Source organism: Saccharomycodes ludwigii, chromosome IV (assembly GCF_020623625.1).
Source record: "Saccharomycodes ludwigii strain NBRC 1722 chromosome IV, whole genome shotgun sequence".
Lineage (NCBI taxonomy): Eukaryota > Fungi > Ascomycota > Saccharomycetes > Saccharomycodales > Saccharomycodaceae > Saccharomycodes > Saccharomycodes ludwigii.
This window is the reverse complement of record NC_060203.1, coordinates 206,106-220,978: the sequence shown is the minus strand read 5'-3', so window position 1 is coordinate 220,978 and position 14,873 is coordinate 206,106. Positions and strand designations below refer to the sequence as shown.

General features: G+C 29.2%; 7 protein-coding genes across 7 annotated transcripts; 4 read left to right on the top strand and 3 right to left on the bottom strand.

Moving 5' to 3' along the window:
- Nucleotides 1-145: 145 nt before the first annotated feature.
- Nucleotides 146-2,929, bottom strand: ASE1 (Ase1p; the record flags this gene model as incomplete). The annotated part of the gene is made up of 1 exon (XM_046077741.1): nucleotides 146-2,929. One exon carries the CDS (start codon nucleotides 2,927-2,929, stop codon nucleotides 146-148), a length of 2,784 nt encoding a protein of 927 aa, XP_045934118.1.
- A 1,483-nt stretch (nucleotides 2,930-4,412) lies between these two features.
- On the top strand, nucleotides 4,413-5,405 carry THI4 (thiamine thiazole synthase; the record flags this gene model as incomplete). The annotated part of the gene is made up of 1 exon (XM_046077740.1): nucleotides 4,413-5,405. One exon carries the CDS (start codon nucleotides 4,413-4,415, stop codon nucleotides 5,403-5,405), a length of 993 nt encoding a protein of 330 aa, XP_045934117.1.
- Nucleotides 5,406-5,779: 374 nt separating this feature from the next.
- On the top strand, nucleotides 5,780-6,232 carry AIM29 (Aim29p; the record flags this gene model as incomplete). The annotated part of the gene is made up of 1 exon (XM_046077739.1): nucleotides 5,780-6,232. One exon carries the CDS (start codon nucleotides 5,780-5,782, stop codon nucleotides 6,230-6,232), a length of 453 nt encoding a protein of 150 aa, XP_045934116.1.
- Nucleotides 6,233-6,255: 23 nt separating this feature from the next.
- On the bottom strand, nucleotides 6,256-7,560 carry LPL1 (putative hydrolase; the record flags this gene model as incomplete). The annotated part of the gene is made up of 1 exon (XM_046077738.1): nucleotides 6,256-7,560. One exon carries the CDS (start codon nucleotides 7,558-7,560, stop codon nucleotides 6,256-6,258), a length of 1,305 nt encoding a protein of 434 aa, XP_045934115.1.
- A 1,648-nt stretch (nucleotides 7,561-9,208) lies between these two features.
- Nucleotides 9,209-10,231, top strand: CKA2 (casein kinase 2 catalytic subunit CKA2; the record flags this gene model as incomplete). The annotated part of the gene is made up of 1 exon (XM_046077737.1): nucleotides 9,209-10,231. One exon carries the CDS (start codon nucleotides 9,209-9,211, stop codon nucleotides 10,229-10,231), a length of 1,023 nt encoding a protein of 340 aa, XP_045934114.1.
- A 284-nt stretch (nucleotides 10,232-10,515) lies between these two features.
- SCDLUD_003151 (uncharacterized protein) lies at nucleotides 10,516-11,313 on the bottom strand (the record flags this gene model as incomplete). Its single annotated transcript, XM_046077736.1, has 1 exon — nucleotides 10,516-11,313. One exon carries the CDS (start codon nucleotides 11,311-11,313, stop codon nucleotides 10,516-10,518), a length of 798 nt encoding a protein of 265 aa, XP_045934113.1.
- A 2,256-nt stretch (nucleotides 11,314-13,569) lies between these two features.
- On the top strand, nucleotides 13,570-14,739 carry RPL3 (60S ribosomal protein uL3; the record flags this gene model as incomplete). Its single annotated transcript, XM_046077735.1, has 1 exon — nucleotides 13,570-14,739. One exon carries the CDS (start codon nucleotides 13,570-13,572, stop codon nucleotides 14,737-14,739), a length of 1,170 nt encoding a protein of 389 aa, XP_045934112.1.
- Nucleotides 14,740-14,873: the final 134 nt, after the last annotated feature.

Sequence of the window (14,873 nt, the reverse complement as noted above, 5' to 3'; positions counted from 1 at the left end):
TTTTTCTTTTTTTTTTTTTTTTTTTTTTTTTTTAACTTTAAAAAAATGATAATATTGCAGAATATTGATAATATATAAACTCATGCGGGTAAAAAATTGAATAAATAAGTATATAATTTTACTCTTCAGTATCTACATATTTCTCTTATTTATTGTTGCTTATTTTAACCATCTGTTCTTTTTGCCATATATTAAAATTCAAATCATCATCTTCATCATCTAATAGACTTACTTCCACCCCCATAGTAAAGGAATTGCTGTTAATAACATCATTACTGTCAGTTTTGTTCGTAGTATCTTGTTTTGTTACTATTTCTGAAGTAGTATTATTAATATGGCGAGTACTTATAGCTAAATTGTTATTGTCCTTGTTTATAATGTCAGTATTTTTTTTTATAGTGTAATTTTCCTTATCTTTGCCAGATTCTAAATTAGAAAAGGATTTAGGCAAAGGTATGTGTGTTTTCCCCAGGTTCGGTCTTCGTGCAGTAGTTCGATTTAATAAGCTGGGAGATAATTGTATTAATAATCTTCTATTAGTTTTTGGAGTATTAATAGGTGTGTTTTCGTTATGTTTGTAAATATCAGTAGTCAATGGATTTCGGAATCTAACTGTTCTACTGCTGCTACTGGTATTATGATTATATACTGTACCAGAAATATTTTTACCTGATAGACTTACCTTCTGCGGACTTTTACCGATTTTGTTTTTAGTATAAGGAGATGGAGTAAGCTTGTTATAATTGTTGTTAATATGTTCTCCTATTTTCTGTCTCTTCGTTGACGGAAAGTGTTGATGTTGGTTATAAGCATTCATCCTAGTAGTGTTAATAGTACCATTGTTGGTGGTACCAAAAACGGACACATCCCTGTTAGAAGTCACTTTTGGTACAATAGACATTCTGCTTTTGGGATATTTAGTTAAAATTTCTTTTTCTTGTTCCAAAACTATATCCAAATAGGGCATATCACCCTTCCTATAATTTATAAATGGTCTATTAAATTGAGATTCAAAGTTAATTAATTTCTCCTTTAAGCTCTGAATAATCAGAGGGAAATGTCTAGAAATTTTTTTTCTAGTTCTTTCTTCATATAACAAAATCTTGTTGGAATTTTTGCATAACAATCTCGAAGGATCTTTGCTACTTTTTTCTAGCTTTTTTTTATCCTCTTGATAAGTTTCAAAAAGTGCAATGTTTTTCAAAATAGGTTCATAAAGCTTGTATTTTTCTTCCAATATAGATAGCTCCCGTTCACATCTATTTAGAACTAAATCATTTCCATTTTCGTCGTCGGCGTTAGTATTTTTATTGCTTTGAGCAAAGTTTTCGTTGTAAAATGTTAGAAATGGTTCCCTTTCTATAGCTGAAAACCCCATAGAATCCCATAAATCCATGATTTTAACCATAGTAGTCTCTATCAGTTGCTTTATAGATTCCCGTTTCAGTTTCAATAAAGCTTCATGTTGTTGTTGATAATTCATTATTACAACAGGGGGTAACATTCCCTTGTATATTTCTATTTTATCGTTCATAAAGTTGGTAATTTCTTCTTTGGATATTTTCAATTTACTCCAAAGTTCGACACATTTTTCATGCAAAGAATCTCTCTCAGATTCTCTGTTCTCCTTTATTTTCAGAAAAGTTTTAATTATCGTCTGTAAAGTGTCTAATAAACTTGTCGGTATTATCAATTTAGAGTCCATTGCTTTATAATCTGATTTGGTGTTGAATAATATCAATTTTATAACCCTCTCATCATTTATATCGTTCTTCAGCATAAAGGCTTGCAAATCTATCTCTAAATATAAGGCTAAGTCTAAAATATCTTGAATAGAATTTTTCAATTTAAACATTCTGTCGTCATATTTCTGTCTCAATAAAACTATTTTATTTCTTATTTTATCCAATCCTTCAGTTGAAAAGTTTGCTTGGTTAAGTATTGAAGTCGTTTTGTGATTCTGAAAGTCCTGTATAAAAAATTGCGATATCGAGTCCATAGAGACTTGTGATGCTAACAATAATTGATTAATATCTTGACATTTACTTTCATCCAAGATAAATATGCTATTATCGTTTAAGTTATTACAATTGGAATCCTGTGTTTCACCTAATAGTTTCATAATTTGATTATAGTCTAGGCATAATTGTAAATAATGTTTTAATGCAACTAAAAATTTCTGAAAAACAAAATTTAAACCATCACTCAATATTTTTCTTTTATTTAGTAAAGATATCTCCCTTTTACTTGGAGACAAATCCTGTTGCGATAACACAATCATATTTCTGATATATAAGTCCGGTATTGTGTTAATACCTCTTTGATCACCCATACTTTTCAAAATTAATCTCAATATTTGCAAAATATTTTCATTTTCAATGGATATATTTAATTTCTCCGTATTTGCTTTGGTAAAAAATTGATGTATTTTTTGGGACAATTCGTTAAAAATTGAAGTTTCTCTTTCATTAATTTCATGTAAAGGGTACCCAATTTCGTTATATATAACATTTATATTGTTTAATAAGGTTTCCAATTCTTTAGATATCTTTAGAAAATTTTCATTGTAATGGTTGTTGTTGTTTAACTTATAAATACTGACACCTGTATTACCAATCCTATGTATGGATGAAGGTGTTCTTTTTATTGAGCTGCTAGTTGTATCATTAGTGTTACTAGTGGTGTCAGAAAAAATAATAGGTTTTTTTATTTTCACGGGAGTTAATTTAAAAAAATTTTCATCCATTATATCCTGTGAAGAGTAACTACTGAGCGCGGAAGTTGTAGTTGTAAAAAAACCAGTCATGTTTGTTGTTATTTGATCGTAATTGTTACTAATAATTTTACTTCGGTTATCATTAAAGAAATTACCTGTGCTACTTCTACTGCTACTGCTGCTAGTTGCTTCTAGTTTATTAGGCGTTTTCATTTATTTACCTTTCTTTTTTCCTATATCAATGTATTTTGCATTTTCATAATATTTGCTTTAATATTTAAAATATGTTAATATGTTTTCCTGGAATGTACAATTTGTATATGATATATTTTTATAAAAAAAAAATAAAAAATAAAAAAATATAAACAATAAACAAACCACAATAAGAAAAAAAAAAAAAAAAAAAAAAAAAAAACATGCTTTTTGTTTTTTTTTTTTCTTTTAATGGAAAAAAGTAAAATTTGCAAGCGTTTACAAAAACAATGAGCGATGAGGAGGGGAGGATTGTCGGTCCGGGTAAAATACATGTCTTTTTATTATTTATGTTTATTTTTAATAAACAGAATTTGAAAATTAGATTGATTAGTCACAAATGGTTATAATGTCAATTGTTAAATACTTGAAAAAAATATATAATTTTAAACATAAGACATCAAGTGAATAATTTGTCTTAAAAAAAAAATACAAAACATAAATAAATAAAAGAAAAAGTGGATGAATTAAAAATTTAAGTTTTTAACAAATGTCACTTGAATTTTATTCTTGATAGTTCATTGAGATTGCGATTTTATGAAGCTTAATTCAACTAAAATGCATTCATAAAAAATGTTTACCGTATAAGATTAATAAATGGTACTGATTTTTATCCTTTTCTTTTCCCTTTTAACATCGTATAAGTTTAGTTTCTATTTATTACTATTATTATATTTGTAATTAATTACCCAATTATTTATTTATTATCTAAAAAATAAAAAATAAAATAAAATAAAATAAAAAAGCGTAGAGTGTAAGGATTGAATAATGTTTTCATTCTTTTAATTGTAAAAAATCAAAAAATAAAAAGAATAAAAATTTAAAAGTTTGGCCCTTTTAACCTTTGCATATCGGCCGATAGCCTAACACTACTGTACTACTATGAAAGATTAAATTTAACGACAAAAAAAAAAAAAAAAAAAAATGAGAATGCCAGTGCCACTCAAATTAAAAAGAATTATATTCTGGAATATAGGCAAGAATATACTGTTAATACTCGCTTATAATACTAATACAATTTAAAGATAAAATATTAAAAAAAAATATGAATAATAAATACTAACCTTTTCAATTATTTCTATTAATGTTAACTAAAAATAAATTATTCATACCTTTACCGTATACTTTTTATCTATTTACCCTTGTGAACTTCCATAACAAAGCCTTAAAGAAGTAACTGTAAAAATTGCTATCGAGCAACCTTTAATAATAATCATCATCATCATCTAAAAAAAAAAAAAAAAAAAAAAAGATATAAAAAGAGATTATAATATTTTTGGAAAGGTAGATAAATAACCATTCAATTTTCTTTTTTTCCTTCCCATTTCCTTCTCTTTTATAATTCTTTTAGATTAGTAAAAATACAATAAAAGTATCAAACAAGAATCATCCAACAGGAATAATATTAAAAAAAACAAACAAACAAACAAAACCAAAATAAAAAATGTCTTTAACTAAAACTGTTTTAAACAACTCATCCGTATTAAAAGTCAACACTGCCAACACTCGCCATTGTTTAACTGATGTCGTTAAGACCGAAGATTGGAGTGATTTCCACTTTACCAAAATCACAGAATCTACTGTTTCGCGTGCAATGACTAGTAGATATTTCAAAGACGTTTATGACTACGCCATTGCTGATGTTATTATTGTAGGTGCAGGAAGTAGTGGGTTATCTGCTGCTTATGTCATTGCTAAAGCTAGACCTGACTTAAAAGTTGTTATTATTGAAAGTTCATTAGCACCAGGTGGTGGGTGTTGGGTTAGCGGCATGTTGTATAGTGCCCAAGTCGTTAGAAAACCAGCTCATTTATTTTTGGATGAGTTAGAAGTTCCTTATGAAGATGAAGGTGATTATGTTGTTGTTAAACATGCTGCTTTGTTTACTTCTACCATTACCAGTAAGGTTTTAAGTTTGCCAAATGTCAAATTTTTCAATGCTGTTACCGTGGAAGATTTAGTCACTAAACCTTGTGAAGAAAATGACAAAAACAGTAAATTAACTGTTTCAGGTGTTGTTATTAATTGGACTTTAGTTACTATGGCCCATGACACCCAATCTTGTATGGATCCTAATGTTATTGAGTTATCTGGTTATAATGAAGATGGTACAAGAGATTATAGCAAGAAACATGGTGTTATTTTATCTGCTACTGGTCACGATGGCCCATTTGGTGCATTCTGCGCCAAGAGAATTGCAGCTTTAGAACCTGAAACAACCGAATTTAAGTCAATGAAAGGTTTAGATATGAATAAATCTGAAGATGAAGTTGTTAAACATGCTGGTAGCCACAAGGGTGGTGTTGACAGCATCTTTTTCTGTGGTATGGAAGAGGCAGAAATTTATGGCTTAAGTCGTATGGGTCCTACTTTCGGTGCCATGTTTGTTTCTGGTATCAAAGCTGGTGAAGAAATTTTGAAACATTTTGCTAAATAATTTTATAATTTGTGGTATTATATAATTTTTTTTTTTTCTTTTCCTGCTTTGTATTGTTTACTGAGTAACAATGCATTTTACAAAATAAAAATACATACGATTAATTGTTAGACACATTTTATTATTTTATTATTTTAACCCTTCAGAAACAACGGGGGAAAAAAAATTTTGAAAAAAGAAAAAAAAAAAAATTCAAGTAAAACTTTATATGAAATTACAGGCTTTTTTTATTAACTATGTAGAATCTCTTCTTTTAACAAAATTTTATTTGAATTGACTCGTCGTTCTTCTGGTTAAACAAGAAAAAAAAAAAAAAAAAAAAAAAATAAAATACACGTACATATATAATAATAGTAATAACTCTTTAGCACGAAATGTCGGTTTCAACTTCAATAGATTATGATAATAATGAACCATTGCTTACTACAACCACTCCTTTATCCAGCTGTACTTTGACCATTAGAGTCATCAAATCTTTCCCATATAGAAATGTGAAAAACATTATTTTAAAAGAATACAATCTAGACACTAAAACACCCAAGCAGTTATACGAAGATGCACTCAAATATATTCAAACTACTGCAGGATTTAGACCATTTAGAACTGTGAAATATGATACAATGAAAGTTTACACCCATGCCCATGGTTCTAAAACAGTCAATTTGGTCATCAATTTTGATCATGATAATGATCCTAAGTGGGTCCTGGATGTTAACGAAGATAACAAGAAGTTGGTTGATTATGATATTCAAAACGAAACAGAAATATCATTGTATGTATTGAATGATTACTTAGCGTATAAAGAAAATCCAGAAGAAAAATGGTAATAATATGTAGATAAAAGAATTACTTATTGAATCTTATTATCAATATTAGTATTGTTTTGTAGAAAGATAATCAACTTTATAGAAAATTTCAACGTTTTTCTACCTTGATCGTTTACATGCTCAATTCCATCCCTTGCTACAATCGTTCTATGTGAGTTGAAAGTTTTTAAATAATATGGTATCCTTATCCACTTGATGTTGCTTAAGTTTTTGTAAATTATAGATCTATCTTGATCCAGATCCAGGGGTTTAGAATTTGGTTGGTTGAAATTATCATCATTTTGTGAGTACTTAAGGATAAAAGAGCTCCATTCTTTAGATTCACCGGTTGTAGTATCTTTTGGGTAGGCAACTGAACGGACCTCCTCCCAATCAGATGAAATATCATCATCAGATATTAACTGGTAGTTTTCAAAATTTTTTGCCGCTAATTTAAATACAGATACACTGTAATAACTGTACAAAGTCCCCCCCAAATTCAATAATAAAATAAACGGAGACAACAAAACACCAAGAAGCGTTAGAATACTAAATTTGGAGACAAGCTTAACAATATTTAGCACATTATAATCTGAATTAGCACTTGCAATTAAATTTGTCTTGGGTGGTACAGTTACATCCACAATAAACGTTTCTCTTGGTATAATATGCTCAAAATCATTTTCTCTAACACTATAGTCGCATTTCTCACATTTATTTGTAATGAAAGAAGTATAGAATGAAACAACCCTATCATTCTCAACGTTACAAAAAACTAATTTATTTTCAAAAACTTCCAAGCCTTTAACAAAGATATCCTTGGTAACTAATTCGACTAACAATTTTCTGTAACTATCTTTAATAAATAATTGTCTACCACTTCTACCCAAAAATGTACAACCCAACAGTCTCAACAAGTTATAAAAATAATTTTGTTTATTGAAAAATTCAACACCTATATGCGGAGTGGCAAATGTAATAAATGATTTAGGCTTCATCCTCGAGAAAACGTTTGCCGCATATAATTTGCCCATACAATAACGAGCAACCAGTCCACCCATAGAATAGCCAATACAGCTTATATATTGGAAAGCATAATCGTTTTCTTTTAAAAATTCCATAATTTCAATAAAAGTTCTATCACCGACGATATCAATTCCATCAAATGTTTTAAAATAACCACTTTTGCAAGGTATAAAGACTACGATTTCATGTGCACTACTGTCCCTTTGTGTTGTTTCATTATACTCCAGCAAATAATCTCTTATGGCGTGCATATGCTTATGATTACCCCATAGCCCATGAAACAATATATATAAATGTTTGGTATTGTTGTTATTTTGTTTCATTATGATTTGGAGAAAAGCTCTAGTAGAGTTTCTACAATGTGTTGGCACTCCTCAAATAAATTGTGTGTCGCAACGTTTTTGGTGTTGGTGTAGAGTTTTTTTTGTTGTAGTGCAAATTTGGTTGCTTTAAAAGTTATATCGTGTAATTGTTTATCTTGCGTTGTTTTTGTCTGAAAAACAATTCCGCGTAATCTTAGGCCGCTGTTTATGCAATCATTTATCATCGAATCTATCATTATTGAAGGATTTGCAATGCTAATTTTTTGAGCCAGAGAACCATTAACAGTTGACGCACTGGGTGTTTTCATAATGTTGTACAACTCTAATAAATCTAATTGAACACATGTGAGCTGGAAAATAGGTTGATCTCCATATGATACTGTTGGGACGAACAGGTAATATTCAGTTCCATTAAATGATGAACTGTTTGTAGTTGTAGACGTACCGCTTGTACGAACCAACATGCATCTATTTGAATACTTGCATAACTTTTCAATAAAAAAATATGCTGTTTGTTTGCTTGTTGTACTAATCTCAAATACTGAATTTATTGAATGCAGAGGTAGTTTTTTAATATCTATATACTCAAGAAATCTGGTATTATTTGTGACACTATTGCTATTAATGGAAGTTGCCCTTTTGTCTGACCACAACTGTATATCCTTTAATTCGATACTTGAGCCATACTTTAATGTCAACGTTTTGAATAATTTTTTAGAAGACATATAACAATGGGAGAAAAAAAAAAAAAAAAATTTTTTTCAAAAAAAGAAGCAAAGTATGTTTGATGATGTGATAAGGAATGCAACGCTCAAGTATTATTTGTAGTTTTATAGAGTTAGGTAAAGGATAGTGAGATAATATAAGGTAGTTCTTGTTAACCAGTGATTTTATTTCCGATAATAAAAACACATCAAACAATAAAGAAGAGAAATTTAAAAAATTTGTTAAAATTAAAGTTTGCTCGTTTGTACAGCCAATAAAAAAGTGTTTTGTATTCTGTGTTATCCGAGGTTCCATTCGGATTATTAAACAAGAAAAAGGGTTTTTTTTTTCTTTGTGTATTATAAAAATTTTGTATGAGTTAAAGTGGAAAAGGGAAAACTAAAAATGATGTGTAATATTCATAATAGAGTTTAAGATATAAGAATGAGAACTTATTTTGTCAATTGGGTATCATTTTACAAACAAAATTCCCAATAATTTATTATCAAAAAAAAGACGTTTCTTTTAGCATCTATCTTAATTTTATGTTTAAAATTCTAGCTTTTTTTTTTTCTTTTTTCTTTTTCTTTTTACCTTTTTCGTAACATTTTTTTTTTTTTTTTTTTTTTTTTATAGTCCAATTATTTTTTCCTTGTGAGAAAAAAAAATAAAACTTTTTTTTTTTACACTTTATTTTATTTTATTTTTTTTTCCCTTCCATTCTCCCCCTCCATTACACCCTCTTCAAGATTTTTTATCTTCATTTGTTTATTTTAACTTAGATTAAGAGAATAACTCTAAGATAAGATTTAGCCATACAAAGTCTATATATATATGTATATATATTAAAAAAAAAATAAAAAAAAGAAAAGAAAATAGAAAGAAGAAATAAAAAGAAGGTAAAAATACCCCCACCCAAAAAAAAAACAAACAAAGAAACAATATGAGCACATTGCAACCTACAATATTAAATAAACCAAGTGAGAGAGTATACTCAGTAGCTAAAGTCTATAGAAATAGTTGCAGTTCGATGCCCCGTGATTATTGGGATTATGAGCAATGCACTGATTTCAACTGGGGTAGAATCAGCAACTATGAAGTTGTTAGTAAAATTGGGAGAGGTAAATATAGTGAAGTTTTCAGAGGGTTGACTGTCAAAGAAAATGCATCCTGTGTTATAAAAGTTTTAAAACCTGTTAAAATGAAGAAAATTTACAGAGAATTGAAAATTTTGACTCATTTAACTGGCGGTGCTAATATTATTACTCTATATGATATAGTACAAGATCCTGATTCTAAGATACCAGCTTTAATCTTCGAAAATGTTGATAATGTAGACTTTAGAAAACTATATCCTACTTTCACCCTATCGGATATACAATTTTATTTTTCTCAGTTATTGACTGCTTTAGATTATTGCCATTCTATGGGAATTATGCATAGAGATGTTAAACCACAAAATGTAATGATTTCACCTAAAGAGCGTAAATTGAGATTAATCGATTGGGGCTTAGCTGAATTTTATCACCCGGGTGTTGATTATAATGTTAGAGTAGCAAGCAGATACCATAAAGGCCCTGAATTACTAGTTAATCTAAAACAGTATGATTACAGTTTAGATTTGTGGAGTGTGGGCTGTATGATAGCCGCAATAATTTTCCAAAAGGAACCGTTTTTTAAAGGAAGTAGCAATGCAGACCAGCTTGTTAAAATCGCAAATGTTCTAGGCACAAGTGAGTTATTGCAATATTTAAATCATTACAATTTACCATTACCTACGGAGTATGATGAAATTTTGGGTAATTATGTACGCAAACCTTGGGAATCTTTTATTAATGATAGAAATAAAAATATGTGTTGTGTTGAAGTTATAGATTTAATTGACAATTTGTTGAGGTATGATCACCAACAAAGGTTAACAGCACAAGAAGCCATGAATCATCCTTTTTTTCAAAAAAAATTTTAGAAAAAAAAAAAAAAAAAAAAAAGAAGGAACGAAAAACTAAAAGAAAAAAGCTTTTAAATCATAAACGGTCATTAAATTTTGAAAGTAAAAGTGTCTATTAGCACCTGTACCGTATATATATATATATATATATATATATGATATCTAAAGTAAAACAATAATAAATAATAATAATAATAATAATATAAAAAAAAAAAATTATATAGGCTAATCAATAACTTGAAATGAAAAGAAATATCCGGGACTTAAATTCTTAATAAAAATAATCTATACACATATGTTGTTCAACTGTAGTAATACTCATTCTCTTTATCGTTTATATTAATAAAATGTTCGTGGTATATACCATGTCTATCTACATCCCTTTGTAAAACTATATCATCAAAATGAACATTATTATTACTATTGCTTGATGCAACTTTTTTCAAAATGGGTTTTATATATTCTTCCTCGTCGTAGTCATCCATACTTATATCAGCGTCATTATACATGCCATCTGCAGAAGAAGCAGTGGCATTATTACTAAATATAGAGTCGTTAAGGGAAGAAGGAGAAGTGGACAATGTCGTACTATTGGTAGTATTAATACTACCAGTACTGACATTCAATTCTTTATTCATGCTCAAAGCTTTGGAATAAGAAGCATATTTCAAATTATCACCATCTTTGTACACATTATGCTCAGCTTTAACGTCAGTGGTGCAAGTGTCATCTACATCGGTATTTAAATAAGGACCATACAAAACGGTAACATCACATTCTTTATTCCAATTTAAACTTAGTGGATCTACTTTAGGTAAATTTAACTGTAAAATAGACCACCTTCTCCATAGACAATGATGCAATCTTTTCAAATAAACATAATAATCATCAGGTATTTCGTTGGAACAACTGGGTAATCTCATTATATTATATTTACCCATATGTGTTAAAATATGCCATGATGTCGTTAGCAAAGACAATTTTGAAAAATCATAATGGAAATAATCTACTGCTGTTTGGTTATAGTTTGTCACATTGTCCAGCAACAAGATATTTTGTTTTGTTATAATAGAGTCGTCTAGAGAATATGGAAATATCATTGATTTTGTTTCTTTGTAATAACTATTATAGTGGTAGAGTGAAAAGAATATGTTATATTTAGGATAATACTCTCTTTGATAAATTTATTAGTGTTTATAAATAGTGTTAGTATTATAAAAACTGGGTTACTTGGTTATTTCTATTTAGTGGTATAGGAAAAGGGTTAAAAAAGATAAATTAAGAAAAAAATAAAATCTGATATTTTATAAAACTTGTTTTATTTATATAACAGTGAAAATAACAATAATGACGTTAATAGTAATTTTCAAAAATTATAATCCGTGTGATTCATGAAAAAAAAAAAAAAAAAAAATCACACTAATATATTTATTATTCCATCTCAAATTTGTATACTGATAAACTTTCTACCTCGACAACATTTTATCATAATAATTTTTTCTTTTTCACCCTTTCAACAAAAAAAAAAACAATCTACGAACCCCACTTTTTTTTTTTTTTTTTTTTGGTGTATTTGCATTATATTTTTATTTGTATTGTTATGGAAAAACCAGAAAAAAAGAAATTATATCAAGCTTTTTTTTTTTTTCTTTTTTTTCTTTTCTTTTTTTTAACACCATTCAATCCGCCCACACATTCGTTGAATTTACATTATGCAAAATTTGCCACCGACAAAGTTTAAACTGGACTTACGTTTTAATGGTAGCAAATTACGTTGGATAGTTAATAATTGATAACTTTTACCTTCTGCTTCTCATTCTTTGGAAATGAAGTCAAATTATTTTGTGTGCGTTTAAATCTAATATAAATAACGTGCTTTTCACTGTATCATAATAATCTAATTATTTTTTTGGGACACGATAACTTTCTTTTTTGATAAATAAAAAGTCATAGTAAAGTGGCCGGAAAAACTTATTAAATATTGATAATAAACATTTTGTTTAATTTGATTGTTATATTTTGTTAATATCAATTGTTAATTTGGAGGGGGAAGGGGAGGAAGGGAAAGACCCCCCCAAGAATAGGGAGGGGAAACAAACAACACCACCTTAATTCTCCCAGTATAAAGTTGCAGTAACAACATGGTTCTTAAAAAACAAAAAAAAAAATAAAATAAATAAAGGTGGAGTGATTGCCCAAAGGAAAAACCGAATATGACGTGTTAAGCTGATGCCAGAGAAAGGCGTAGGGCATTACTATCACATTATTCCGGAAAAACTGAAATCTCCAATTATATAAAAAAACAAGTTATTCCGTGCCAATTGAATTAAAAAAAAAAAACCAAAATTGAAGGATCAAACGAACCCCCAAACCCCCATAATTATATTAATGTGTTATAAAGTTGTTTTCTTTTTCTTTTCTTTTCTTTTCTTTTCCCCCCAATCGGCTAACTTATAGAGAGCTATTACAATTTGTGTAGCCCAAATCTCATTTAAATTTTTTTTTTTTTTTTTCCTCATAGCCGATATGTGATATTTTTCAATCGGTATTTAACATCTTTCGATAGCGTTGAAAATAACCTCTTTTCTTTTTAATTTTAAAGATTTCTTTTGTTAGACTAGGCATAACAGTAAACAAGGTCAAATAGTAGTGATGATCTTTTTACCTTCCAGTGGCAGATAAGTTTTCTAATCTGTGTTACTGTGTGTGCTTGTTTCTTTTTAGTATGCCCTAATACGTAACCCCATATTATATATATATATATATACACCATAATAATAGATGTTCAAAAAAAATAATTAGTTGTGACAGAATCATTTACAACAACCGTACCTCTTTATATAGCTCATTATAATTTTTATTTTTATTTTCAATATCAAGCGTTGTGGAAAAAAAAAAAGAAAAGAAAAACGTTATTTTTGTATGTGGTCTCTCGATCCGCTATAAGAAAATGTTGGAGACAAACATAATAAAAATTAAAAGTAAACAAAGTATTTTTTTTAAGTCAATAGAAACAGACGTACTAAACGAATACAGTTATGTTTTTGATAAAATGCCTAATTCGGATGACATATGCTCATTCAACTTTGAAAAATATTTTTGTTGAAAAAAAAAAAAAAAATTTTTTTTCGTAACTTTATGATATTTTTTAATTAACATATAAAATTCTATAAAGTTTTTCTTTTTTTTCTTCTTTTTTTTTCTTCTTTACCTTTTACAGCTCATCTCTTTCATACTCGTTTCATTTAAACCCACTACTATATTATAAATTATTATTATATTGTTATTTAAAATTTAGCATTAAAAAAAAAAAGGAAAAACACCCCCCATCAAAACATATAAACTATATTCCAAATATGTCTCACAGAAAGTACGAAGCTCCACGTCACGGTCATTTAGGTTTCTTGCCAAGAAAGAGAGCTGCCTCTGTTAGAGGTAGAGTTAAATCTTTCCCAAAGGATGACAAAAGCAAGGCTGTTGCCTTAACCTCTTTCTTGGGTTACAAGGCTGGTATGTCTACTATTGTCAGAGATTTGGACAGACCAGGTTCCAAGTTCCACAAGAGAGAAGTTGTTGAAGCTGTCTCTATTGTTGATACTCCACCAATTGTTGTTGTCGGTGTTGTTGGTTACGTTGAAACCCCAAGAGGTTTGAGATCTTTGACCACTGTTTGGGCTGAACATTTGTCTGACGAAGTCAAGAGAAGATTCTACAAGAACTGGTACAAGTCTAAGAAGAAGGCTTTCACCAAGTATGCTGCCAAATACGCCCAACAAGATGGTGCTGCTATTGACAGAGAATTAGCTAGAATCAAGAAGTACTGTTCTGTTGTTAGAGTTTTGGTCCACACACAAGTTAGAAAGACTCCTTTGGCTCAAAAGAAAGCTCATTTGGCTGAAATTCAAATTAACGGTGGTTCTATTGAAGACAAGGTAAACTGGGCTAAGGAACACTTTGAAAAGACTGTTTCCATTGACTCCGTTTTTGAACAAAACGAAATGATTGATGTTATTGCTGTCACCAAGGGTCACGGTTTCGAAGGTGTTACCCACAGATGGGGTACCAAGAGATTACCAAGAAAGACCCATAGAGGTTTGAGAAAGGTTGCTTGTATTGGTGCTTGGCATCCAGCCCACGTTATGTGGTCTGTTGCTAGAGCTGGTCAAAGAGGTTACCACCACAGAACTTCTGTTAACCACAAAGTTTACAGAATCGGTAAGGGTGATGACGAAGCCAACGCTTCTACCAACTTTGACAGAACCAAGAAGGCTATTACTCCATTAGGTGGTTTCGTTCATTACGGTAACGTTAACAACGATTATGTCATGCTTAAGGGTTGTATTCCAGGTTCCAAGAAGAGAGTTGTCACTTTGAGAAAGTCTTTGTACACTCATACTTCTAGAAAGGCTTTGGAAGAAGTTACCTTGAAATGGATTGATACTGCTTCTAAATTTGGTAAGGGTAGATTCCAAACACCAGCTGAAAAGCATGCCTTTTTGGGTACTTTGAAAAAAGACTTGGAATAAATGTAGCTTTATAATTTGTATGTTATATATATATATATATATCTATATGTGTATATGTGCCATTAATTTATGTTAAGACTTTTATTTTAAAAAAAAAAAAAAAAATTTTTTTTTCTTGTATGCTTCTCTATTGC